Genomic DNA, 26,273 nt, shown 5'->3' on the forward strand with positions numbered 1-26,273 from the left:
ATGAGTGGGTTGGCCCCATGGCTGAGCATTCCTACAGAAGCTTATAGTATAAATTATCAGGACAAAGCCTGCATGAGTTCTTTCTAATCAACATGCCCACAATGACAGGACAGTCGGCTCTACTCTGGCCATGTGATAAGCTTTCTGCAGAAGCAAGTTCGTCCTCTACAAGTGAAAAGCCTGCAGTTTTGGAGAGCTGAGTTCAACAGAGGCAGCAAGTACTAAAAAGCATGTGGCTAAACATCACGTTGCATTTTTCAATCAAGCTATTATCTGTAATAAAGCTGGTATGTTCATTTCCATCTGTCTGACTTCTGTGCTGATTTCTCAGTTGGTTCTGACTCAAGACAGGAAGGGAGTATTATTTTTATTGACCCACTAAAACTACACAATATCTTCCTAGAAACTCTTTCCTAGTACAGTCGTGCATCACTTACCGATGGAGATATGTTCTGAGAAATGCCTTGTTAGGCGACTTTGCTGTTGTATGAACATCTTAAGAGTGTACTCATACAAACCTGGATGGGATAGCCCTCTACACACCTAGGCTACAGGATATAGCCTATTGCTCCTAGGCTACAAACCTGTACAGCATGTTATGTACGGAATACTGTAGGCAACTGTAACACAACAGTAACTATTTGTGTATCTAAACATATTGTCATGTATTATGCCATGACGACAAGATGGCTATGACATCACCAGGCCATAGGAATTTTTCAGCTCCATTGTAATTTTATGGGACCACCATCATATATGTAGTCTGTTGTTACCAAAATGTCATTATGCAGTACATGATGTACTCATAAAAACCATCTAGCAATCCCTGCAGCATCACCAATGATGCCACAAAGCAGAAGAAACCCAAGAGGGCAGCTGTCATGGCCAGGCATGTATTGCCTTTGCAGGAAGAGCTTTGCCAGGCCTGCTGTAATCTGTTAAGTTCGGGAACTGTCCATGGAAGAAAAATGAATGGTACCCAGCTGCATGATTTCAGGCTGCGTTTTTATTATAGGCTTCTAGTATAAATCACCAGAACAAAGCCTGTATGAGATACTCGAATGGCAGAGACAAAAATAGTGTCACAGAACACTGTTAGGTTTTTTTTTGGACTACTACATATTTATATCACCAAAAGACTCCTAAGCTTTTGTACTCCCAGGCATCTTTGGTAATGTGTTCATACTTTATTTTCTGCACACTCCTACCTCTCTTTCCAGTACAGGAGTGCCCCCTTATCCATGAGGGCTAGGTTCCAAGACCCCTGGGGGACACCTGAGATCTCAGATGGTACCAAGTACGACATAGACTATTTTTTTCCCTATCCATAGGTATGTATAATAAAGTTTAATTTATAAATTATGCACAGCAAGAGATTAACAACAATAATAAAAAAGAACAATATACTGTAATCAAAGTTATATGAATATGGTCTCTCTCAAAATATCTTATTCTCCTGTACTGAGGGTAACTGAAAGTAGAGAAAGTGAAACTACAGATAAGGGAGTACTATTGTATTACGGATTTTTGGTTGCAGTAGTACAAAATTCATTTTGAACAGTTAATAATTCTAAGTATAACACTGTCTTCTCTAATAAGAGCTTATTATTTTGCTCCATATCTCATCCATGTGCATATTTTTGAGGGAAAACAAACCAATAAAAGATGTGGAAATGGGAGAAAAACCTTTCCCAAACAATACTGGCAGTTTCTTGCTCAGGAATGAATCTGTGGGGAGCTGAGCAAGCTGCCTGGAGACTTCCATTACTAGGAAAGGAACACCAAGCTCCTGAGAAACACTGCTGAGTCAGAGAGATGCTCTGCAGACCCAGAAGATTCACCCAGGGGGAGGCCAGACGAGGTCCCTCAGGTTCGCCAAGGCTGGGGTGGAGAGGAAAGCGAACTCTCAATTTCCTCATTGATTTCTCCCACTAGAGCCAGCTGCTCCCGTCAACACCATCATATTGCTTTTTGTTGTTCTTTATGAGGAGTGAGATGGCATCATCATTTCTACACAAAGTTTAAGGGAATCATTGTATTAAGGATGAAGCTTTTTTTTTGGGAAAATGATCATCTTTAAAGGCAACAGGTGAGAGAGTGCATCCTTGCACATCTAGCGGGAATTTGGAAAGAGCTCAGTCACCTGATCCGTGTCTGTGATGAGAGGACAGATAAGAGGTACTGGGATGTGCACCAATCTTGGCCCTAACTAGTGTGAACTGCAATACATACACAACAACACAGAAGAATTACAATGGGAAGCAAGGGATATGTTTTTTTTTTTGAGATGGAGTCTCGCTCTTTCGCCCAGGCCGGAGTGCAGTGGCACTATCTCGGCTCACTGCAAGCTCCACCTCCCCGGTCCATGCCATTCTTCTGCCTCAGCCTCCTGAGTAGCTGGGACTACAGGCGCCCGCCACCGCACCTGGCTAATTTCTTGTATTTTTAGTAGAGATGGGGTTTCACCATGTTAATCAGGATGGTCTCGATCTCCTGACCTCGTGATCCGCCCGCCTTGGCCTCCCAAAGTGCTGGGATTACAGGCGTGAGCCACCGCGCCCGGCTGGGAGGGATATCTTAATGGGAGAGGGCACGGGGGCCAGAGAGAGGTTAAAGGTGCCTTCCCTGCCCCATTCTGAGTCACCCATATTCACAGCCTTTGTTTCATCCCCTCCCTTCTATAAGGTTTCAACCTTAATAAAGTTTCAGCCAGATTTTAGATTTTGGTGGGTGGCAATGGGACAGGGGGTATGGGGGTCTGCCCTAAGAATTGATAGTCTGCTCTCAGACAGGCTTGGGGTCAGATGTACTAACTCTGTGGTCCAGAAGCCCCCAAGCTAAGAGGTAAATATGGAAAATGGCCCTGGCTTAGACCTGCAGCATCAGGCAAAAGCCAATGCAAAAGTGCTTTAAAGAGATGCACTCTCAACAAGATCCCACTAAGCCCTGTCAGATATGGCTTCATAATAAAAAAATTACAAAATATACCAGAAAATCACCTACTGCCAGCCAGAATTAGCAGTCAAGCAAAAAGCATAATAAGATCACCCAAGAACTTCAGGTAATGGAATTACTGAATACAGACTATAAAATAAGTAGCTGTAAAATTATGAAAGAAAGAACAGAACACATGAAAAAGGAACAAGATATTTTCAAAAGGCTAGAGAAATTTAAAACAGAAAAACAAAATTTCTGTAATTGAAAGATCTAGTGAACTAAAAACCTCAATGGATATGTAAAAGAGTGAATACCATAAAGAAAATTAGTGAACTAGAAGTCAGTGTAGAGAAAACTGGCCAGAATGAAGCCTAGGGAAAAGGTCCTAAAAGAATTTTCCCGTGACCACTATTTGCATGGTGATATGTACAGCTAAGAGCTGCCCATAGACAGGCCTGCTTTCTTCATGGTGAGTCTGGGGAAATCCGATACACAGGGCCCTGAATTGGAGGCTAATTAGGTGAGATTTCCTTTATCCATTTCTTCTTCTGACTCAGCACTCTTGTCTTTGCTCTCTCCCTAGGTTTAGATCTCACACCTAGAGGGCATCATAATACATGGTGCATACAACCAGCATCAGTGCTGTGTAGTCAATGCCTCTGTATGTGTATAAGCATGTGGACATACATCTATAAACATATTACACATACATCTGTTAATGAGATTAATGTTTTTGGATGTATACTCATATATACATGTCTGTAAAATAACAGCCACCTACATAAATCTGACTTCCAGCAACTCCAACTATAGTGGAACAGGTTGGGAGCTAATCACTGAACGGGAAGTGAGAAATTTTGGTTCTAATCTGAATGGAATGTTAAGAAATTGTGTGACCATGGGCAAGTCCCAACAGCAGTTCTCTCATCTGGAAATTAAAAGGACTGAACTGAATGATTTTCAGGACCTCTTCCTACTCTAGTGTCACATGGTGATGCTAAATAGCTTTCATAGCATCCATGTACTTTATTTTGCAAGACAGGTTTCTACTCAGAGCTTTGTTCTTATTTATATTTACAAAAGTGATAATCTGACTTGTGAACTAATCAGAAATAATCATTGAGAAGTGAAAAATGAGCAAGAAGGGATTCCTAGAGCCAAATATACTGACAGCAGATTTAAAAACCTGGTGAGGAACACATAACTATAACAGCAGGGAAAAACACTATAATACGAAACCTAAAAACAATGGCTATCTTTAGCCATTTACTGTAGGATCAAAAAGCTTTACACACCTCAATAGACCTTGAAGGCACCATTATAACACTGAGCAATAACTGATGTTGCCGATAAGCTTCGGTAATCAAGAAAAGGTTGTCTTATGTTCAGCCAGGACAAGAGACCCATAAAGAAGTTTAAAAAATAGCTAAAGGGTTTTAGACAGGAAAATCCTTTCATATGGATGCCTCGTGTGTGTATGCATGTGTATGCAAGTATATAGGGAAATATTTATTAGGGGTGCTATACACATGTTCTATGCAAGATACTGTCAAGTGGCCCAAGAAAGATCCATGAATTGCTCTTTAGAGGCTTATAATCAAACACAGAAATCCTTATAAATAACATACATAAAACATAAAAAGATGTTCAGTCAACTGTATGAAACAAATACATATTGATAGAAAGTAAGAGGCCAGGCATGGTGGCTCATGCCTATAATCCCAGCATTTTGCGAGGCGCAGGCAGGAGGACTCCTTGAACCCAGCCTGAGCAACATGGTGAGGCCCTGTCTCTAAAAATAATAAAAATAAAAATAGTAGAAGCATTATTATTAATATGGTTAGGTTTCAGGTGGGGAATATTGCATGCAAAACTGGTAGAGAGGTGGGGAAGTGAAAATGGCTGTGAAGAGAGAGGGTTTCAAGAACCCACTGAAAGTTAGAAAAAGATATATGGCAGGGAAGGAGTCAAATGCTTCTCACAGGGAGGGAGGTGAGACCATGCTGCCTGCTGAATGTGAAAGTCATCACTGTCATGAGTCACTGAGTTCATGGGAGACATCCAGTTAACTAAGTTCTAAGGCAGGTTTAGACCATCAGCAGAGTGAGAGCTGAAAAGGAACCTTCCACATTTGTGGGTATGAGCTCACAGACACATACCTCTTTTAGGGTGACAAGGGTCACTGTACAAAACACCTCATCCCTGCAACACCTCACTCTCAAAAGCATGGAGGATAACTATAGAAGTGATTTGGAGAGTGACTGGCAAGAAGCAAGTCTGAGCATACAATATAATTATAAATCTTTCAGATTACATTAAAGCAAATCATTGAAATGGAAAGAAATTTCATAGAAAATGGTCACATTTTGTCTTCTTAAATAGTTAGACATCATCTAAGTGTGAATGGACAGAGAGATAAATATAGATCTGATTACAAATGTACGTATTTAAAGACTTTTCCCTAATGATGCTATCTTCAATTTCTGTTTCATTTCTACATTTTGAGTTAAAAACAACTTTTATAATTATGTTTAGAATTAACAGTCAGAAAAGCATTTCAGAAAGCCTGATGCTCCCTGGACTAGTCAAGTGTTTCTAAATCTAGTAGGTTCTTCAAAACAAAAGTTAGCACCAATATCTTCTATGTTCAGAGTCAGAATGCTGCATTTACCTAGCTTGAACGAAATCTGTCATAAGGAATCTAAAAAATAAATTAATTCCAAAGTACTTTAGAAAAGCGTTCACATCACCATTTCTTCAGGGAGGCAAGACCCCTTCTGCTGCAATGTGCATACATATGTTCCAGAAGGAATCTCTAGCAGAAAGCACAGCATTCGCATTGTTTGTTAGTTCCCAGAGGGCAGGCATCACATCATATTTATTCACATCATACTTCTTCCCCTCTTCATTCCCCTTATTCTAGCTAATAATAGTATGCACTCTTGTGAATAAAATAAAAGTTTTGTAAAATGTAGTAAACAACATTCCTGTTTTCATTCCATAGCTTCCAGGGCCAATTCTAAATACCTTTGATATGGAAAGCCCTGAATGCTTTTTTAGACAGGCTGATCCTGAGAAAAGAGGAGAATATTCTTGCATACATGTGTGAAAAACAGCTTTTATGGTCTTTTCCCCAGTTCTGGAAACAAGAGGCATTCATAGTTGCTAGGGAGTTCTGTGTTACACACAGATAAGAGCTTTCAGACAAGCAAAACAAGAGCAGAGTTCCTCATTTCTTATTAATGGAATTGTAGCGCAGCCTGATTATCAGGAGTTATCTACTGTGCCACACTGAGCATTCCTACCAGCCAGCTACGGCAGAGGCGACAGTGTCCTCTCCCCTTTCTCCTGCGCGGGAACTGACACCAGGAGAGGGCAAGCATTTCCGATGACAAAAAGTGAGTGTGTGTGTGTGTGTGTATGTGTAAACATGGGTTTGCACATGCAAAAATTTCAAACAAACTTGACTGCTGAAATCTCACCATTACTGGAAATAATATTTGGCCAATTATGAAACATTCTTGTAAATCCCATGACATTTTACCATACAAATGTATTTTCTTTCTTATTTTTCTTCCCATTTCACATCCATATACAAAGTATTACAAGTAGAAAAATTGGAATGATATTGTTAAATAGGAAATAACTAAGCAAACAACCTAAGATCCTGTCTATAGACCTATAGGTGAATAATTACTTAATAAATTAAGGAAGACTCTGCACCACAGTAAAGAGATTTTACTAGGTCAAAATAATGAGTGAAGCTGAATCCCTACTAATAAAAACAAAGAATGCTGTCCTTAGTGTAGCTGTAATCCTACCTATAAGCAGTGAAATGGGCTGGCTGACCTTTTCATCCTCAAGATTTATGATGGGCTTCCATAAAATCCTAAAACTGAGGGAAAATAAGAAAATAAAAAGATCCTAAAACACATTCAGAATAAGGGTTACTAGTCAGAAAGGGGAGGGGGTTGGTCAAGACAGCAGGTGTGCTCCAGACATGCTGGGGAACAGGGAGATGGAGGCAGGAGACAGAAATGAAGTATTCTATTTATACACACATACATTTATATATACATATAAATTTACAAATACACAGATGTGCAATGCCCAGAGCCAAGCTTAAAGCAAGCAAGAAAATCCCCTGGGGCCACAGAAGTAACGGTAGTTTAAAGCCATGTGACACCAGGGGTAACAACAAGAGACAGGACAACACATTTTCTACTCACTTTCTAACTGTGATAAGGACAGCAACTGCCTGGTAGGGTTGTTATGAGGTTAAAATAAGTGAATACATATAAAGCACCCAGAACAGTGCCTGCCACATGGTAAGCACTTGGTACTTGGTAGTTGATTTTACTACCATTATTATTGTTAACTGGGCTGATGAGACATCGGATGTCAATGCTTTAAAGCACCTTGGGGGCAGAAGTCAAGGCCATGAGCCCATGTGGTAGGGAGCTGGGATGGCTTCCTGCATAAAGCTGTGCGCCAAAAAATTCTAGTCCAGTTAGAAAATCTTTTGCCACCAACTGGAGGGGTTGCTGTGGAGGAGGCCAGCCACCTTAGGCCATAGGTGAAAAAGAGTCTTGAGAAATCTGAGCCCTTGTCCCTGTACCTGGCTTGGATGTGTGCAGCTTGACGTTGGCGCTATCTAAGCTGTGTGGTAGTTAGGGGGCCAAGAAATTAACATACAAACCGGTTCATTCAACAAAGCCCAATGGGCCCTGGTAGAGGCCACCAGGAATTCATTCCATAGAGATACCTCCATAGTCCAGGGTACAGTACTTAAGTTAAAAATCACACTGAGCAGAATAAATAAAAACAAATTCACATCTGGACACAACCTGGCTAAAGCTATCAGAGAGACAAAACAGATTACTGACAAGGGATGCAGACCTCTCATCAGCAATAACAGATGCCTAAAGACAATGGAAAAATGTCTTCAAGTGCCAACAGGAAATAAATGTCAAGTTGGAATTCTATACTACTATTCCAGAGTGAGGGGGAAACAGAAACAGCTGGAGGCACATACAGACTAAGAGAGTTCATCACCCACAGACCTGGAAAGCAAGAGCCACCAACACAGGAAGAACACGGTGCCCAAAAGCAGAGTGAGATGTAAGAAGCAATATTTGCTAGAAAATGAAAAAAATCAAGGGATGTGAAGGACCTCTTCAAGGAGAACTACAAACCACTGCTCAAGGAAATAAAAGAGGACATAAACAAATGGAAGAACATTCCATGCTCATGGGTAGGAAGAATCAATATCATGAAAATGGCCATACTGCCCAAAGTAATTTATAGATTCAATGCCATCCCCATCAAGCTACTAATGACTTTCTTCATAGAACTGGAAAAAACTACTTTAAAGTTCATATGGAACCAAAAAAGAGCCCGCATTGCCAAGTCAATCCTAACCCAAAAGAACAAAGCTGGAGGCATCACACTACCTGACTTCAAACTATACTACAAGGCTACAGTAACCAGAAGAGCATGGTACTGGTACCAAAACAGAGATATAGACCAATGGAACAGAACAGAGGCCTCAGAAATAATACCACACATCTACAACTACCTGATCTTTGACAAACGTGACAAAAACAAGAAATGGGGAAAGGATTCCATATTTAACAAATGGTGCTGGGAAAACTGGCTAGCCATATGTAGAAAGCTGAAACTGGATCCCTTCCTTACACCTTATACAAAAATTAATTCAAGATGGATTAAAGACTTAAATGTTAGACCTAAAACCATAAAAAACCTGGAAGAAAACCTAGGCAATACCATTCAGGACATAGGCATGGGCAAGGACTTCATGTCTAAAACACCAAAAGCAATGGCAACAAAAGCCAAAATTGACAAATGGGATCTAATTAAACTAAAGAGCTTCTGTACAGCAAAAGAAACTACCATCAGAGTGAATAGGCAACCTACAGAATGGGAGAAAATTTTTGCAATCTACCCATCTGACAAAGGGCTAATACCCAGAATCTACAAAGAACTCAAACAAATTTACAAGAAAAAAACAACCCCATCAAAAGGTGGGCGAAGGATATGAATAGACACTTCTCAAAAGAAGACATGTATACAGCCAACACACACATGAAAAAATGCTCATCATCACTGGCCATAAGAGAAATGCAAATGAAAACCACAATGAGATATCACCTCACACCAGTTAGAATGGCAATCATTAAAAAGTCAGGAAACAACAGGTGCTGGAGAGGATGTAGAGAAACAGGAACACTTTTACACTATTGGTGGGACTGTAAACTAGTTCAACCATTGTGGAAGACAGTGTGGCAATTCCTCTGGGATCTAGAACTAGAAATACCATTTGACCCAGCAATCTCATTACTGGGTATATACCCAAAGGATTATAAATCATGCTGTTATAAAGACACATGCACACGTATGTTTATTGCAGCACTATTCACGATAGCATAGACTTGGAACCAACCCAAATGTCCAACAATGATAGACTGGATTAAGAAAATGTGGCACATATACATCATGGAATACTATGCAGCCATAAAAAATGATAAGTTCATGTCCTTTGTAGGGACACGGATGAAGTTGGAAACCATCATTCTCTGCAAACTATTGCAAGGACAAAAAACCAAACACCGCATGTTCTCACTCATAGGTAAGAATTGAACAATGAGAACACCTGGACACAGGAAGGGGAACATCACACACCAGGGCCTGTTGTGGGGTGGCAGGTGGGGAGGGATAGCATTAGGAGATGTACCTAATGTAAATGATGAGTTAATGGGTGCAGCACACCAACATGGCACATGTATACATATGTAACAAACCTGCACGTTGTGCACATGTACCCTAGAACTTAAAGTATAATAATTATTTATATATATATATATATATAAAAGAAAAAAGAAAAAAATCAGAGAGGTGTTTCCTCAACCTTTGACAACCAAACCTCAAAACTTCCTCACACCTGGGGGCAGAGGGACACATCTTCCCCTCGGGTTACAATAGGAGAGGGCTCTTTCTCCACAGCTCTGGAGACACTGTCTGCTTTCTTAGGAACGTTATTCTATCAAGAATTCCCTCCCCCTTATATTTTTATTCCTTTAAACCTCAGGGTTTTTTTTTTTTTGAGACAGTCTGGCTCTCGCGCCAGGCTGGAGTGCAGTGGTGCTATCTCGGCTCACTGCAAGCTCTGCCTCCCGAGTTCACACCATTCTCCTGCCTCAGCCTCCCGAGTAGCTGGGAGTACAGGTGCCCGCCACCACACCTGGCTAATTTTTTATACTTTTAGTAGAGATGGGGTTTCACCGTGCTAGCCAGGATGTTCTCAATCTCCTGACCTCGTGATCTGCCTGCCTCGGTCTCCCAAAGTGTTGGGATTACAGGCGTGAGCCACCACGCCCGGCCCCTAACTTAAGTTTTTTAAACAAAATATCACAGACATGTATTTTTAAATAACTGATCATGAAAAGCAGCAGTCCCCTGCCCCACCTCTTCCTAGGTCCCGTCCTGTTCCCTGGCAGCAACCACCTTCGGATCTTTGAGCTGTCTTGTCTGGTATTTATCTTCCTATCTTTAAATAATATGCTGTGCCAGGGGACCTTTGGAAAATCCATCACCTGTTGGCCAAGGCTCCGGGCCATTTGCCATGTGACAATCCTTCCTTAATCTGGAAAAAAGACAGATTTGATAAACTGTCACAATGACACAGTGTACTTGTTTTAAGAACGTGGACTCCTAAGACTTGGCCCATTCCATTTCTGAGAGATAACTGAGATAAGTTACAAGGTAAGAGAATAACAATATGAGACATTTTGCAATATTTTTATATCTTACTTTATCACAGAATTTACCCAAGCTTGCTACATTGTATTTTTTTCTTTTCTTTTTTTTGAAACAGGGTCTCACTCTGTCACCCAGGCTGGAGTGCCCATGGTACACCTCCCAAACTCAAGTGATCCTCCCACCTAAACCCCACAAGTATCAGACTACAGGCATACACCACCACGCCCGGCTTATTTTTGTATTTTTTTTTTCTGTAGAGACAGGGTTTCACCATGTTGCCCAGGCTGGTCTCCAACTCCTGTGCTCAAGCCATCCAACCACCTCAGCCTTCCAAAGTGCTGGGATTACAGGCGTGAGCCACTGTGCCCAGTTGCTAAATTATATTTCTATCCAAAAATAAAATATACCCACTCCCTAAAAGCCCTACCATGATAAGTTGGGTAACATAAAAGTCCATAAAGTCAGGTAGAAAAAAGGATGGTAGGTCACGTCTCCCCCAGGGAAGCAGAGAGAGCCATTACATGCATGAGCTTGAGTATGGATGGATCTAGAATGTGGATGAGTCTATTTCTCCTAAAATCAGGGTAAGGGTAAGAGTTGTGAGAACAGGGGTGTGGTAGGGGATTCATTATTTGGGAATTGAGAACAAAAAACAAAACAAAACAAAAAGCACTTCACCAGCAGAAGGCTGAGAAACCAGTACAGCTAATGTTTGATTATTACCTAACGTTATCTTGCATATAAAATAAAAATAAATCTTGTTTTTAAAAATTCTTTTGACTACTAGTCTGTTTCTTGGGAGCTCCAAATCGTTTACCCATCACCTAATTAAAAAACAAAACAAAACACAATAACAATCCCACATCCCACCTCACCACCAAAGAAAAACACAACAAAATAAAACCCATCTACTAGCTTAAGGCCTGAAAAGGAGAAAGAGGCCTGCAATCAGTGGCCAAAAATGTTCCTACAGCCTATACTTAGGTTACTTTTTTCTTGCTTTACCAATTTAGAACATGACTTCCAATTATGGGAGGTAAGAATTTAGTTCTTTTCTTTCCCAATATCCAAGTTATATCACAGTTTTTATGAAATCAGTAGCCGGTGCTTCTATTATTATTTACATGTTTCTCTCCTAAGCTAATAAAACATTATGATTACATTTCCTTTCTTGAACATTTTGTTTTCCCTAGACTTGCTAAGTCCTTCATTGTTTTCATGTGCTTCATTTTTTATGTACCTATTGCTCATTCCTCTAAAGGCTAGATTATATGGAAATCTTTTTTCCACACAAATCAGATACCTGCTAATTCCCTACTCTCATTTTTACCTAGAATTCTTTATTGTGGAGCCACCTTCCTCCTCTTCCAACAGGTCTCATGGTAGAGCTGGCAACCTGAAACTTCTCTATTATTCCAGCAGGTTCCTGGGATAATGAAAGGCAAACTTTTTGAGAGTCTGTCTGAAAACACCATTCTTCTACTGTCACACCTGACTGACACTGTTGGGTACAGAATTCTAGGTTAGAATTATAATTTTTTTCCCCTAATAATGTTTAAGGCACGGTTCCATTCTCTTACAGGTGTAAATGCTGCTGTTGAAAAGTCTGATGTCTGACTCCCAATCCTTTGTATGTGGACCTGATTATTTTTTTCTTCTCTGTAAGTTTTAGGACCTTAACTTTATTCCCAGTGTTAATAAATTTCTTGACATGCCTTCATGTGAGACTATTTTTATTCCTCATGCTGGGTAGTTGGCAGGCCCTTTCCATTTAGAGATATATGTCCTTCAATTCTGGGAAATTAATCCATGTGTTTTGTTTGAGAGTTTCCTCGAGTCTGTTTTCTATTTTTTCACGGGTCTCTTATTAATCAGATGCTGAACTTCCTGGACTGATTCTCTAATTTGCTTATTTTTTTCTTCTATTGTCCAATGCACTGCACAATGATTTTGATCTCTGGAAGATTTTCTTGACATTATTTTCTAACTTTCCCAGGGGAAGGAGAGGCACCATAATTTTAATTTCTAAGAGCTCGTTTTTATCCTGTTTGTTCATTTTTTAAAAGTAGTATTGTGTTCTTGTTTCAAAGAGGCAGCTACCTTCCCTTATGTCTCTGAGGACATTTATAAAAGCTATTAATTTTTTAAGTATTCTTTTACCCCGTGCATTATCTATAGCTTCCTATTTCCTTTAGTTTTCTTTTTTATTTTGATCTTTGTCTATCATGTTGGAGAATCTCCTCAAGTGCCTGGTGATTTTTGGCTCTCAATCTATATTTTAAAGTAAGATACTAAAATGCCAATTAAAAGTCCTATGTAAATGCCCAGGACTTATTCATCAGTGGCCTTCACTCTAAAGCAATCAGGTGGCCAGACAGATTTTAAATTGAGAGACCTCCCACCATGTCAATGTCTCATGTTCTTCCCACTAGGGTCACACAGTCTTCAAAGATGCTCCTGCAGATTCTTGCTCGGGGGAGGGGGGGAAGAGGAGAGATGGATATACCAGGCCACCTGAGTCCCCGCACTGGGGTAGGGAAAAGAACTGGGTAGGTCCTGGAGTTCACTACAGATGCTGTCTGACACTGCCTTTCGCTCTGACTGGTGGCCTCAGGGAAAGTGTGTCATGAGCTGAATTTCTCCAAAGACTATACATTCCTGTGGGGGTAGGGCAGCTGCCCAGGGTCAGGTAGAGAAGCTCAGATCTCACTGCACTGTACTCAGACTCTGACTCAACCCCTTTGTTTTCACCTCAGCCAGCCTTCCACAATACTTGACACCCCCACATCCTGAGCGTTTTTGAGTTTGTGTAGGACACATCATCTCAGGTCTCGCTAGTGTCCCTTCCTGCAGGCGCTTAGGTCACAGTGCATCCTCTGCAAAGTGAGGCCCTCCTCCACCTACCATCTCTCCCTCACACACTCTTGTCTCCTCTCCCGTTCTTTTGTAGGCTTATCATATTTGCATTCTTTCACTATCATTTCAGTGGGGTTTCTTTGGGTTACAGAGAGGATGGATTAAAATGCGTGTGTTCAGTTGGCCATATTAATCAAAAGCCTCTCCTGTCTTTACCCCTTCTTCATGGGCTCCTTCTCATCAGTATTTTTTAAAAATTTTGTTTTATTGCAGTAAGAACACTTAACATGAGATCCTCTTAAACACATTTTAAGTGTACATTATCATAGACTATATAACTCATCAGCATTTAAACATTCCCAAGTCTCTCCAATATTAAGAAAGACATGACCAAAAAATGTTTTCTCTTGATTCCATGTCTCCTTTCGCTTGCTGCATTCTGCTGTCCTTCATAGTAAAACTTTTTGAAACAGTTGCCCACACTCACTTCTTCCTCCACGCCATGACATTTCTCAATCCACTGCCACCTACCTTCTGTTTCCGTCACCCAACTCTGTTCTTGCAAAGGATACCCTTCTTAACAAATCCAATGGGCACTTCCTAGTCCTCACTTTACTTGACCTCTCAGTAGCATCCAACGTTCTTGTACTCCCTCCTTCTCAAAACACTCACTTCCTTGGAGTTTCTGGCCTTGCACTCTCCTTACGTCTTCTTACCTCTTTGCAAATGGGATCCACACCCCTTATCAGGGCTTATATGGTACAGGCTATGCTTTCTGCTCTAGCCTCACCTCTTGCAATGCCCATATTCAAGTTCTATGCTACAACACATGAAAAACGTTTGTTTCTAGAGCAAGTCATGTTTTTCTTCTGGTCTTTGTACATCCTATTCACTTGTTACTTGGCCAGTTTCATCAATTCCTTATATCTGTGTTGAATACTCTTCCTATGTGCTCCTCAAGCACCTTGTATTTCCATGACTAACATGTTTATTAAAAGGTAGTGCAACTGCCTGCTTGTTCATGCTCCATGTGGGCAACACCCATATCTATCTTCTACCAAGTTCAAAACTGTGTCACTAGAGCTACACAAGGGCTAGCACAACATGGGCATCCAATGTATGCCAGCTGAGTGAGTGAAGACACAACCGACAGAGAAGAAGAATGAAATGTCTACAGAAAGACTATACATTATCACAATTGTTTTAAGGGACAATCCTAATTTTTTACTAAATCAAGAGCCAATACCATGTTGAACCAAAGAAACACTCCAAATAATTACAGATGGAAAAAAAAAAGCTCATAAGCCTTCTTTTTTGCAATAAAAGTAATTATTTCTAATTCAGAAATAATTTTATCCAATATACTAGTTTTTACTGGCTTTTATTATTTACTTAACTCTCTACACATCTCTGAGGTGATGAGAACCCCAGGTTAGTTTTTGTTGGCAGATCACTTAACTAGTGAAATCAAGGTTAAGTGACAAATTGTTATATGTAGCATTTACTTTTGCTCTCACTGGCAACATAACTGTGCACAATAACTCAGGAGAGCCTTTGTAAAGATAAAAGCCACCAATCATTATGGGTATGCTAGTAGGTAAGATTCACCTTACCTATTATTAAGAGCTTTTTAATTAATTACCTGTTATTACTTGTTAATTACCTGTTAATTAATAAGAGCACTTATTACATGCAATTACTGTTTTAAGTGTTTTGAAGGTACTGATTCATTTAATTCTCACACAAATCCAATGAGTCAATTATCCCCATTTTATAAGAAACTGATGCAAAGAAGATTAAATAATCTACGTGAAAATTCTATTCATCTCACTAGAATTTTTATCTTTAGCATTTTCCTATGTCACTAGAAGTCTATTATAAACATTATCAGTGGCTTCATAATGTTGCATTTACTGATGTATTATAATTTACTCAATGATTCCCCCATCACTGAGAAACTGTGGTTACTTCCAATTTTCTACCTTTAAAAATAGATCTGCTATAGACATCTCTGCATATAAGTCTTTGCCCACATGTTTATTTTCCAAGGACAGATTCCTAAAAGAACTACTAGGTCAATAAATATATGTTGGGCGAATAAAGTAGTCAAATTGCCATCTTGCCTAATTAGCTGTTTTTTCTTGCTTTTATGCCTACAAAGTTTCTCCCCAACCCAAGGACAAACAAATATTCTCCTAGATATTTCTGGATTTAATTTGACATTTAACTTATATTATATATATATGAACTTTGTTTTGATGTGTGAAACGAGCGATACTTTTTCTCCAAATAGCTAACCAATTCCAAAACCATCAGTTAAATAACTTATCCTTTTCCCACTGATTTTTGCTTCTTCTTACAAATATTTTCCCTTGTTGGTTTATTCTTTCGTCAGGAGGCAGTGAAACTTTGGGGAGAAAAGATAACAGGCTTAACACTGTAACTGCTGAATTTAAGATGTTTATGAATCATTCAGATGGAAATGTATAGTAGGACACAATAGATATAGGTTTCTTGCCTAAAAGAGAGAGGGGAGCTTTATTTGAGGGTAAAAAGATTATTCAGGGGAACACAGGGAACAAAAGAATTGAGAGCCAAAGAACAGGGCATGGGAAACCAACATTTCAGGGCTGAGTGGCAGAACACAGCCATGTGAGAAGGCACAATCAGCCAGGTAGAGGGCGGGGAAGCAGCAGGAGAGAAGGGAGCAATATAAGCCCTGCGCAGAAAGAGTTTCAAGTATCATCATGAATCACACTTACACTTTGGTTTACTTGACCGAAACAATAACATAATGTTCTACTAAAATCCTCGGAAGCACAAACACATTCTCAAATTATTGGTTTCTTATAAATGGAGTTATAAGCAGAGTCTGGCTATCAGAGCATGTTTATACATCTCCATAGGGCTTAGGAGAAGGACAACTGTCTAAAGGTTTTAGTATATTTTAAATCTATTTAGAGGTAAATCAAAAGATTTTGAAATGTTTCGAGTGGCAATGCTTAATTCTAGGAGTTTGGGTATAATGTTGCTCATGTACTAAATGAGGTCCCTTAAAGGCAGAAACATTTCTGAAGAAGAGGTAGATCTGCTCTGTCTACAGAATAACCCATTTAGGCTACTTATACCATAAGCATTGTAGGCTCTGAAGAGGAAAACAAATCCTAGCTCATACAAAACTGTATTTCCAGACTTTGTCTGCCATTTAATTAATGTAAGCCAAGCTCTCAACACTCAAATGTCCCAAACACCTTCACTGTGTTATTCATATGCTTATCAGTGAACAAGCACCTTCTTTTTTGGTGCATGACAAGTTTTACAAAGCAATTAAAATGTTGGCATTTTAATTATTTTGAATTTTTCTAATTTGGTCTAATTTTTGACCAAATTTAGGTACAGCTGGAGAGTCTATTTACAGAAAACATGCTTATCTGCAAATGGATCTGTTTCTAAAGTGAACTATAAGTATGGCCTGATAGCCATCACATTCACAGCTGGAAAAACCTAGGATGAACTCAGAGCTTATGCCTAATCTCTTGATAATTAACTACCACATGGGAAAAAAATGTTTTGAATCTGGAAGGGAAAATGTAGAGGTGTTATGACAACTTGCCTTCCATTTTACAATAAATATTATTGTATTTCTACTATATCTGAATCTCTGCCCAAAAAAGATGTAATATATTTATAACCAAAAAATTCACTCTTCTCAAATAAACAAAAAATCTTTCCGTAGATAGATCTCTAAGTCAGAGAGAGAGAAAGAGGGCACACCTCCACATCTATCTTCTCCCAGAGGGACCCAGCAGCAAATCAAAGGTGATCCTTGATATGGTCTGCAGGGATGGGAGTCCTCCATGACAGAAAATGCGAGTAAGAGAAAAGTTCCAAGACAAAGATGCTGCCCCAATACAACCAAAGCTGAGTGAGGCAGGCATACTGGAGGCACTGCCCAGAATCTTCCACTTTGGTCAGTGACTGAGAAAAGTATACCTCTGCCTCTGCAAGCCTGCCAGTGCTCAGTTCAACCAGCTTCCAGATTTTTTTTTTTTTTTTGAGATGGAGTCTCGCTCTGTCGCCCAGGCTGGAGTGCAGTGGTGTGATCTCGGCTCACTGCAAGCTCTGCCTCCCAGGTTCATGCCATTCTCCTGCCTCAGCCTCCCGGGTAGCTGGGACTACAGGAGCCCACCACCACACCCGGCTAATTTTTTGCAGTTTACTATTAGTAGAGATGGGGTTTCACCATGTTAGCCAGGATGGTCTCGATCTCCTGACCTTGTGATCTGCCCACCTTGGCCTCCCAAAGTGCTGGGATTACAGGCGTGAGCCACCGCGCCCGGCCTCAACCAGCTTCCACTCTTATTTAAATGTTTGAGAGCATGGAATTCACCCATGACAATGTCTGCCCCTCCCCACCTTTGTCACCACCATGGATACACATTTCCTCCAAAGATGGCAGGAAACCCCAAACACAGTTGATATTATAGGTCCTGCACAGACCATATGCTATTTATTAGCTAAAACATTTACACTGTTCCCTTCATACTTTTCTTAAAAATTCAACCAATTATCTAAAAATATATGCCAAAAGTCTTGCTGATGAGTATACTGGGCCCAGTCATTCCACAGGATCAAGTAAAAATGAGTGGTTAAGTGAGTACAATAGTTAACTCACTGCACATTATGGCTGTTTTCTACATTATTGAGCGTTTCTTAATTTGCAGTAACCACAATCATTACTGGCCTTACACTGTAAAATCATGTGATATACGCTGCTTGCTTTGAGTTGACTCCTCCTCCTCCTTCATTTATCTGCCTAAATTTTATTGGGCTTCTCAAATAGCTCAGGCCACCACCTCTTCAGCAACCCTTCCTTAACCTAATGTACCCCTACTTCAATTTCTCACAACAGTCCTTTCTTTTATTGAATTAGTTGTCCCTCCTCTGGGTTTCAAAACCATCCTCTGCATATTACCTTCAAAGAAGGAATCACACTGTCCTCTATTTGTTTATAAGACACATCTCCCCTACTGGTTTTTGAACTCCTTAAAGGCAAGGATCATCTTTATGACCCAGCTCAAAGCACAATGCCTGGTATTAGTAGGCATGCTAAAATGTTTGTGAAGTGATGAATACGTGTATGAATATACTCAGACTTAGAAACAGCATCACAGAGATGGGTCTTCAGAAAACATTTAATATCTCCCACCTCACCCAAAATTCCCTAAATAAGTATTTCCAAAGAGTTGTGTTATTATTAAAACAAGAAAATAATTTTCCATGTTCAATATAAAATAAACATTTTTCTAATGAAAATAGGATTAAATAAGAATCTTACCGGCAAAGTTCCAGGTAGAGATGCATCAAAAAAAGAAACCAAAGAATTTGGAGGTGCTGAAAAGCGAACTTGAGATCCAGAGAAGAGTTTAGAGTTGGAGGAAATCTGGGCATGAATTTCCAAACCTACCACAGCAGCCCATTTGTGTTCACTAAGAAGAAAGAGATAATGGTTAAGATGTAATTATATTTGTCACCATGGATGAATTTCTATAAGTCCAAACCACAAATGTTAATTTCCTACATGTGTTTTAAACTTACTACAATGTTATATCCTCACATTAAAAATATGTCATATTTTATCAGTGACTAAATAAAAAACAATTCAGAATAAGCGCCTACACTGAGATTGGCAAACTAAAATTCATTTACAACATGGCATCAGGAGGCTGATGATATAAACATGAAGGCAATAGAGAATGGAACAACTTGGCGTCTTAAAACAATTTAGAAATGGGTATCAGGTGACAACTGCTTGGCTGACTTCAGTGAAAAGCAGCATTTAACAAATTAACTGTACCTTATCAAGTAATCACTCAGTAAATGATGAAAGCTGATCTTTCCCATATTATTTAGAATTAACATAAATGGCAACATTCTACTACTAGAGAAATAATGATAAATAGTTCCACGTCTCTTATTTAAAAAGGAAATTCTCAACCATGTTTTGGTTTGCATGTATAATAACCAGAGAGACACAGATAAATAAATCACCACTAAATGATACTCTTGAAAAAATTTTGCAAAACTCCACCACACTAAACCATCTGATGCGGCATATTTTTGGTCCCCCAAATCACTTTCAATTCCTGAGACCTAATTTCAGGTTACTGTGTTTGTTCATGCTTATTTGCTATCAAATCTAAGAAGCTGTCAAATGCTATAATAATCTCTCTTATCTGGTCAGTCCTACTCTGTTGGGTCTGTACATACGCCTCTCCAGGTCCTTATAAATGTGCTTATTCCCTATGAAATCCATGTATGTTCCTATCCTGCTCTTCTCCCAAGCAATTTTGTGTATATACATATATATATACATATTTTACATCGTTTTGTTTCAATCATTTCAACACATAAAGTTCTATATCTGAAGTACTGCAAGAATAAGTCCTTCTTTTTAAAGTTTGGAAACACAGCTCATAAGGGAGGGGAATTAAAGTAAGAACTCATTAGAAATTCTGCATGCAGTAAAGCATCATTCAAAGTATTTTTGCATTTCCATTACATGAGAGAAAAAATGTACTTTCCATTCACAAGGAAACAATCTAATTCACGAAAAGAATACAAAACTGAATACTTCTTTCTGGACAATTTCCCTCTGTTCTTCCAACTGAAAGTAAAAATAATGCCAACCAGTCTCAAAGAATAAACAAAATATTAGAAACTTGCCATATGTTTCTGTATTTAAAGAGAAACTATTTAATTCTTACATAATGAAGCATAAACAGCTGTTCAGGGGATATCTGGCCAAATAAGCAAAACTCTCCATATAACCAGGGGGAGTATCTCTTCTTTTGGCTGCGTCCTCCTAGGTCTAGTCACACATATTCAACATAAAACGCCTGCACAGATAGCTAGGGTTTTCTGACTAATGACAATAACCCACCACTACCAACAGCTTGTGGGTAAAGGTTCCCTTTCTACCTTTAGAAGGTGCCGGCCTATACTAGCGCTAAATAAAATCAGCTAAATAATGATCTCGCTTCTCGTGTCACCGTCCCCACTACTAGTGCTATTAGTAAGATGACCGAATCCACTCTTCTGTCTGTGCACCTTTCAAGAAAATATTTGCTATTTCACACTCGCGAATTCCCCAACTACGTCTATTTGAAAACAGTGGTTTCTATATGGGGACGGAGCTGATAGAGAGTCTGTTTTGTGCTTTTATTTAGGTTTCGGGGCTCCACGTTATAACTCAACGCCCTCCCGTCAGCCAAAACGTCTAGAAGCTGGGCCGTAATTGCCATTATTTCCCCAGTCCTGCAGTTCCACCTCACAGTTAAGTGTGCAGAAATGTATGAAACAGAATACCCTTTCCTCGGCTTCTGGGCCGTGTGGAGGGGCTGCTGAGCCACTGAGCTCTGTCCCCTAATCCGGTTGGATGTGGACCCAGTCGGAGCCCCTCTTCGGTGGCAAGAACCGCCGTCAACGCGGGCGAAAGCCCAACGTCTTCCACGGCAGCCCCAGCGCATCATGGGCGCCGCCATTGTAACTCCAGAGTCTTGGTCAGGTGACTCAGCCTCACTATGCCGCGAGGCTCCCTGGGAAGCGTAGTTCTGGAAATGCATTAAAAACGCTATAGGCTCGGACCGGAAGACTACTATTCCCGGCGAGCATTGTGATTCGAAGCCTGCCGGAACCCGGCGGAGAGGGGAGGGAAGGAGAAATAGAAGAGAGGGTGGGAGGGTTTCTGGGTGGGGAGGTGTGACTCCTCCTAGCGGGGAGTTGGAGAGGTTTGTGGCTGTGAGCGTGTGTATAAGTTCGAGTGTGAGCGCTTGGTGCTCGGTGCTAAGAAGCGTGGCCGGGATTTTATAACCCAGTTAACCTTGCAAGGGCAAGAAAATGACCTTGACATCTCAGCAGAGACTTCCTCAGCCCCCAAACCCAATCCGTTATATTCTGTCTACTCTCCTGCTTCACTCAGCAATTTGTGCGTTAATGCAACAAATACTTATTTGCATGCCTACCGTAATGCCAGGCTCAGTTCTTAGGCACTGTAGTTACTGCAGAGATCAAGACAGTTATGGCCCGTATGTTCATGGAGCTTACGTTCTAAAGAAGGGAGACATACAGAAGTTAACAAAAATAAGATACTTCCATATAGGTAGTAAGTGCTAGGTTTAAGCGGAGGTATTTGGAGACAAACAGCCCTAGATTGAATGTTCATGTACATTTTAACCTCCTTTTTGTTATTGGCCAGTATCAGAAACACAGTCCTTGTATGCTAGGAGCAGATACCATCGTCCCAGCGGACTTCCTTTATTTTCCTGTGTCAAAACTAATACCCCTTGTTAAAACTGCCACCGATTTCTTGTATTTGAACACAGTCTAGAGCAGTCATTTAGCCACTCTCTATTTCATCATCCTACTTTGATTGTCCTCGTAGTGCTTTTGACTACCTGATGTTTATCTTCTATTTCCACAAATTCCTTGTCTGTCTTATTCACTACAGTACAAAGTAGATTCCTTAAAAATATTTGTTGAATAAAGTAGTGCAGTGTGGAGAATGCATTTGACAAAGGATGGAGTGGATGCCCTTTGGAGCAGTAATTGTTTAGGGGAGAGATGATGAGTTAGGGTGGTGGCAGAGCCAAAGAGAAATGGATCTGTTTGAGATAGATATAGGAAGTAAAATTGAAGGACTCATGGATTGGATATGATGGTGGAAGGCTAGGAGGAACAAATAATTCCTGGATTTCTGGCTTGCACGACTGGCTGATGAAGTTATCCACCGAGATAAAGAAACCAGAAAAAGAACAGGTTTGCAAAGAAAACATATGAGTTTGGTTGCCTTGGAGACATTCAAGAGGAGAAATCAAGTAGACATCAGTGATGCCTAATTCTGAGTATAGAGCAGGGCAAGGGGAAAAGCTGCATATTTTGTATACTTCACATTGATAGGTTTTCAGTTATTGATCAATAATCCATTGATTAGATGGCTGTAACCTTTGATCTTTTCCTTTAATACACTTAAATTGCATATTCATATGGAAGAAGGAAACTTTAGTTACTCTCCTTAAAATTGTCATCATTTATTTTTTCTATCTTTTCTACTTTTTCATCCACTATCACTGTTCTAAATTGCTACACCAGAAGTATTGTTCATTTGACCAAGGATGAAAATGACAAAAATGACAGGGACTGGAAGGGAGTGGTGGAGACTTGTTCCAAAATTTCTCTCCAATTATTGCCCTTTATTTAAGGTTCAGATGATTCTCTAGATCTTTTACTAGAGTCTTCTCTCTGAGTTTCCATGTTTTCCACCTTTACTCTAGGTAAGCTAGCTTTCTTTTACTTATTTAGCTCCTCAGGTTTTTCTGGCCCAGACCAGGGGTCAGGAGAGTTGCCTCTGAGCACAAAATGGCTTCACTTTTGTTAGGACAACAGAGGAGAATGGAATCTTGTATCTGTAGCTAAAAAGAGAGGGAGACACTTGTTACCTCATCGCTGGTAATCAGCACCCTTAAAAGGCAATTCACTCCATCAAATGGAAGACTGGGAATGTTTTGAAAACCACCGTAAGGGAAAGTAACACATTTAATGAAAATCCTAATCTTACGGGTAAAATGCGCTGTAAGGGAAGCTCATCTTTGTTTCTGAAGCAGTATTATTCATTAATAGGCTATCGCCTCAAAGGCCCCACCCCACCACTAGAGGGAGATAAAAATCCTATGCATGTAAGTGTATTTGCTTCCTTTCACAAATGGAAACCGACCAGTTTCCTGCATCTTGTCTCTATCTAATCATTGCCCTTTCAAAAATCCCATGGAACTAATCGTGGAAAGAGACTTGTCAATAACCATCTCTTTGGCTGTCCTCTCCCTCAAGACTATTTGTCATTTCCCAAAATGCCTGTAGTTTTCCTTGTGAAAACAGGAGCACTGTTTTCTGAGTGCTCCCCCTGCCTTGCTCCTTAGCTGGTCATACTCCCACCAAACCGCCTTCTGTGGGACCATTTCTAGCCTTCCTGCTGCATGCCAACTCTGATATCCGTCAGAACTATTGCTGACAGACAGCTCTCTAGCTGCGAGAGCTATTTTGGTTGCACCGACAAGGTGGCTGTCATCTGGGAGACACAGAGATTTTCATTTTCAAGGAACTCAGAAGGTAGCTGGGCAAAGTTTCTAGCAAAAACAACATTTTTCTTAGGGAGAGCCTCTTGGCTCTTATTTTATCCATATAATTGATACACAGTACAAATAGATTTAGAACAGGTTTTTAAAAAGCTATGTAAAGCAGAGCAGAATTTCGAGTCGTTACTTATAAATGGCAGTAGTTAGATATGTCTAAAATAACATGCTTGGTTTTGTTTAGTGCTCTTCAGTGGGTCTTTGAATGTCAGAGTTGGAATGAACTGGCTCACCTCTGTATTTTACTCAAAACTATGAATAAAACCACATTGATTTCTGAACACAGATTATTTTTCTCTCAAATCTAAGTTGTGCTTAATTGTAATCATTCCCTTTCACTAGTTCATGTTGGGGGAAATAATATGAAAACCCAATGTCCTAGGATAGATAGCTTCTTCAGCAATGTGGGTACAATGTGAGGGGATAATACAGGTGGTTCTAAGTTTCCACTTTTTAAATGAAATAAATAATTTCAATAGAAACATTAAAATTGCAAGTAAAGTGAAAAAGAGACAGTTTCCACTATCCTGGCAATGTATCTCGAAATCTATTTATATACATCTTCCCAGTTAAAATTGCATTGCATTAACTAATGTAGTCTTTGATTAACTACTTTTGTCCTGTGGAAACAAAGGCAATGCTTTAAAAGCATTTAGCAGGCTAATAAACAAAACGGCCCTTGTAGTCTAACAGAGCTGGAAGCAGATGGTTATCTTAGTATTTCTTAGCACAGTTGTGAGCTTGATCCCTGTCTTGGCTCTGAGTTTCTATGTGTTCTATGGCTATGGAACTCAGCCTGCTGTCTTGAAACTTTATGCCACATGGTAGAGACGGAAGATGGCTAGGTCAGTATATATTCTCTTAAAAAAAGAGAAAGAAACCACAGCAGTAACAACAACAAAACCCACATAAGATGATGTACATATAACAGAAATTAATAGCATCATTTATGTTGTAACTAGAAGAGCTCCTGTTTTTGAGAAAGCATTCTGAAAACATGAAGTTCCTTCTTAGAAAAACTACATTTTAAAATCCAGTTAGGTGTCATTAGGGGAAAAAAGAAAGACTGGGAATACATGCATGCTGAGCAATTGGGAAAACAGGATTCATTTCCTTTTATTTTACCATTAAAGTCTTGATTCTGATAAAATACTGATGCAGAGGGAACAATTGCTTTCTCTAGAAGATTTCTTTGCAGCAAAGAAATCTATAACTCCTTTTTCCTTTCCAGTGCAAGGAAATAGAACACCCTGTTCAATGTCCTTGAGAGATGAAGGGCCATATGGGGAAGATGAGGCCGGCACATTGTTGCTATTATGACTGGACCATAAACTGGAAGCTCTCTGTGGTCTCCCTTCTTCTATCTAATCTCAGGGGATGGTTTGGATGGTTTGCTCTTTCCCCAGGCTTTTTCTAGAAATTTCTAGAAATCTGGCAACTCCCTCAGAGCCAACAAGAATAATGTATAAGAGAGAAGCTCCACTTGCATACATCCTTTGCTTCATGACGTACTTGAAAGAAGATACTCCTCATTTGTAAGTAATAGGTGGTAGAACACGTTAAACTCCATGTTTCTATAAACTATGTTTTTGCATGTGGTCATATCCCTCTATGCACCAAGAAATTCTCTCTTTTGTGTTTTGGAATTCGATATTTGGCCTTCAAAGTTAGAGAGCTTGTGCACACACACACACACACACATAACCAAACACACACTTCTAAGCAATAGCTTAATTCAGGAGCTCCAATAATAGGAACTTTTAGGTTTCAAAACAGATGATGTTTTTGTATGTCAGATGGTTCTCCTGATTTTAAGCCTAAAGATGTTGAAAAGTATGGCGTTAAAGAACTCCACCACCAAGACACGTGGACTTTGATGAGACCTTTCAGTGAATGAACTCCTACTTTATAATTGAAGGGAAGATGTATCAGAGTCCATCAGCATGGTACAGAAGAGAATGGAAGAGCTTATCTTACACATCCTGCCCTGTAATTGGTGTCATTACCTGTGCGTATCTGAACTGGTATCTCTGTTTCTAGGCCACCTTTGAACCAAGAATGGATGGACTGCACAAAGCAATAAAGGCTGAACTCATGTAGGTGGCAGAGCCTTCAGCGCTCACCACAGTTTAATGTATAGCCGTTGAGAAGAAATTTAGTGCTCCATGAAGAAGTGCCAGATTGAATTAAAATCAAGCAACAATCAGATGAAACAACCACTGAGATAAATGCAGAGAGAGAGAGAGAGAGAGAGAGAGAGAGAGAATTCCCAGGGATTCATGAATACTAATTAGGGAAAGACCAGCACACACATTATTCATGTCTCCTTAGAGTCTGAGTCTAGATTCTAATTCAACAATAAGATTTTGATGACTTGGCCTAGCAGTGATTTCAGTTGATGTGAATTCCACACTTACATCAGCTTGGCTACTAAAAGGCATTTTCATTCCTTCACGTATAGTAAGAATGAAGATAAATGGTGTTAAGAATGGGACTGGATACTGTGTTTTTCAA

The 26,273-nt window shown here is 39.8% G+C and overlaps 1 protein-coding gene across 4 annotated transcripts in view; it reads right to left on the reverse strand.

Moving 5' to 3' along the window:
- The window catches only part of GATB (glutamyl-tRNA amidotransferase subunit B), a 94,459-nt gene extending 73,270 nt beyond the window's left edge, over positions 1-21,189 (reverse strand). For 2 of the 4 annotated variants that reach the window (XM_063664196.1, XM_063664195.1), the window contains exons 1-2: positions 20,941-21,153; positions 18,911-19,061 (exon numbers count right to left, since the gene is read on the reverse strand). In XM_063664196.1, coding sequence (XP_063520266.1) covers positions 18,911-19,061; positions 20,941-21,116 — 327 coding nt within the window. In that variant the 5' untranslated portion in view covers positions 21,117-21,153. Of the gene's footprint in view, positions 1-18,910; positions 19,062-20,940 lie in introns of all 4 variants that reach the window. The other 2 variants (XM_054484896.2, XM_063664194.1) reach the window with 2 other exon arrangements.
- Positions 21,190-26,273: the final 5,084 nt, after the last annotated feature.

The sequence above is a fragment of the Pongo pygmaeus genome, chromosome 3 (assembly GCF_028885625.2).
Source record: "Pongo pygmaeus isolate AG05252 chromosome 3, NHGRI_mPonPyg2-v2.0_pri, whole genome shotgun sequence".
Lineage (NCBI taxonomy): Eukaryota > Metazoa > Chordata > Mammalia > Primates > Hominidae > Pongo > Pongo pygmaeus.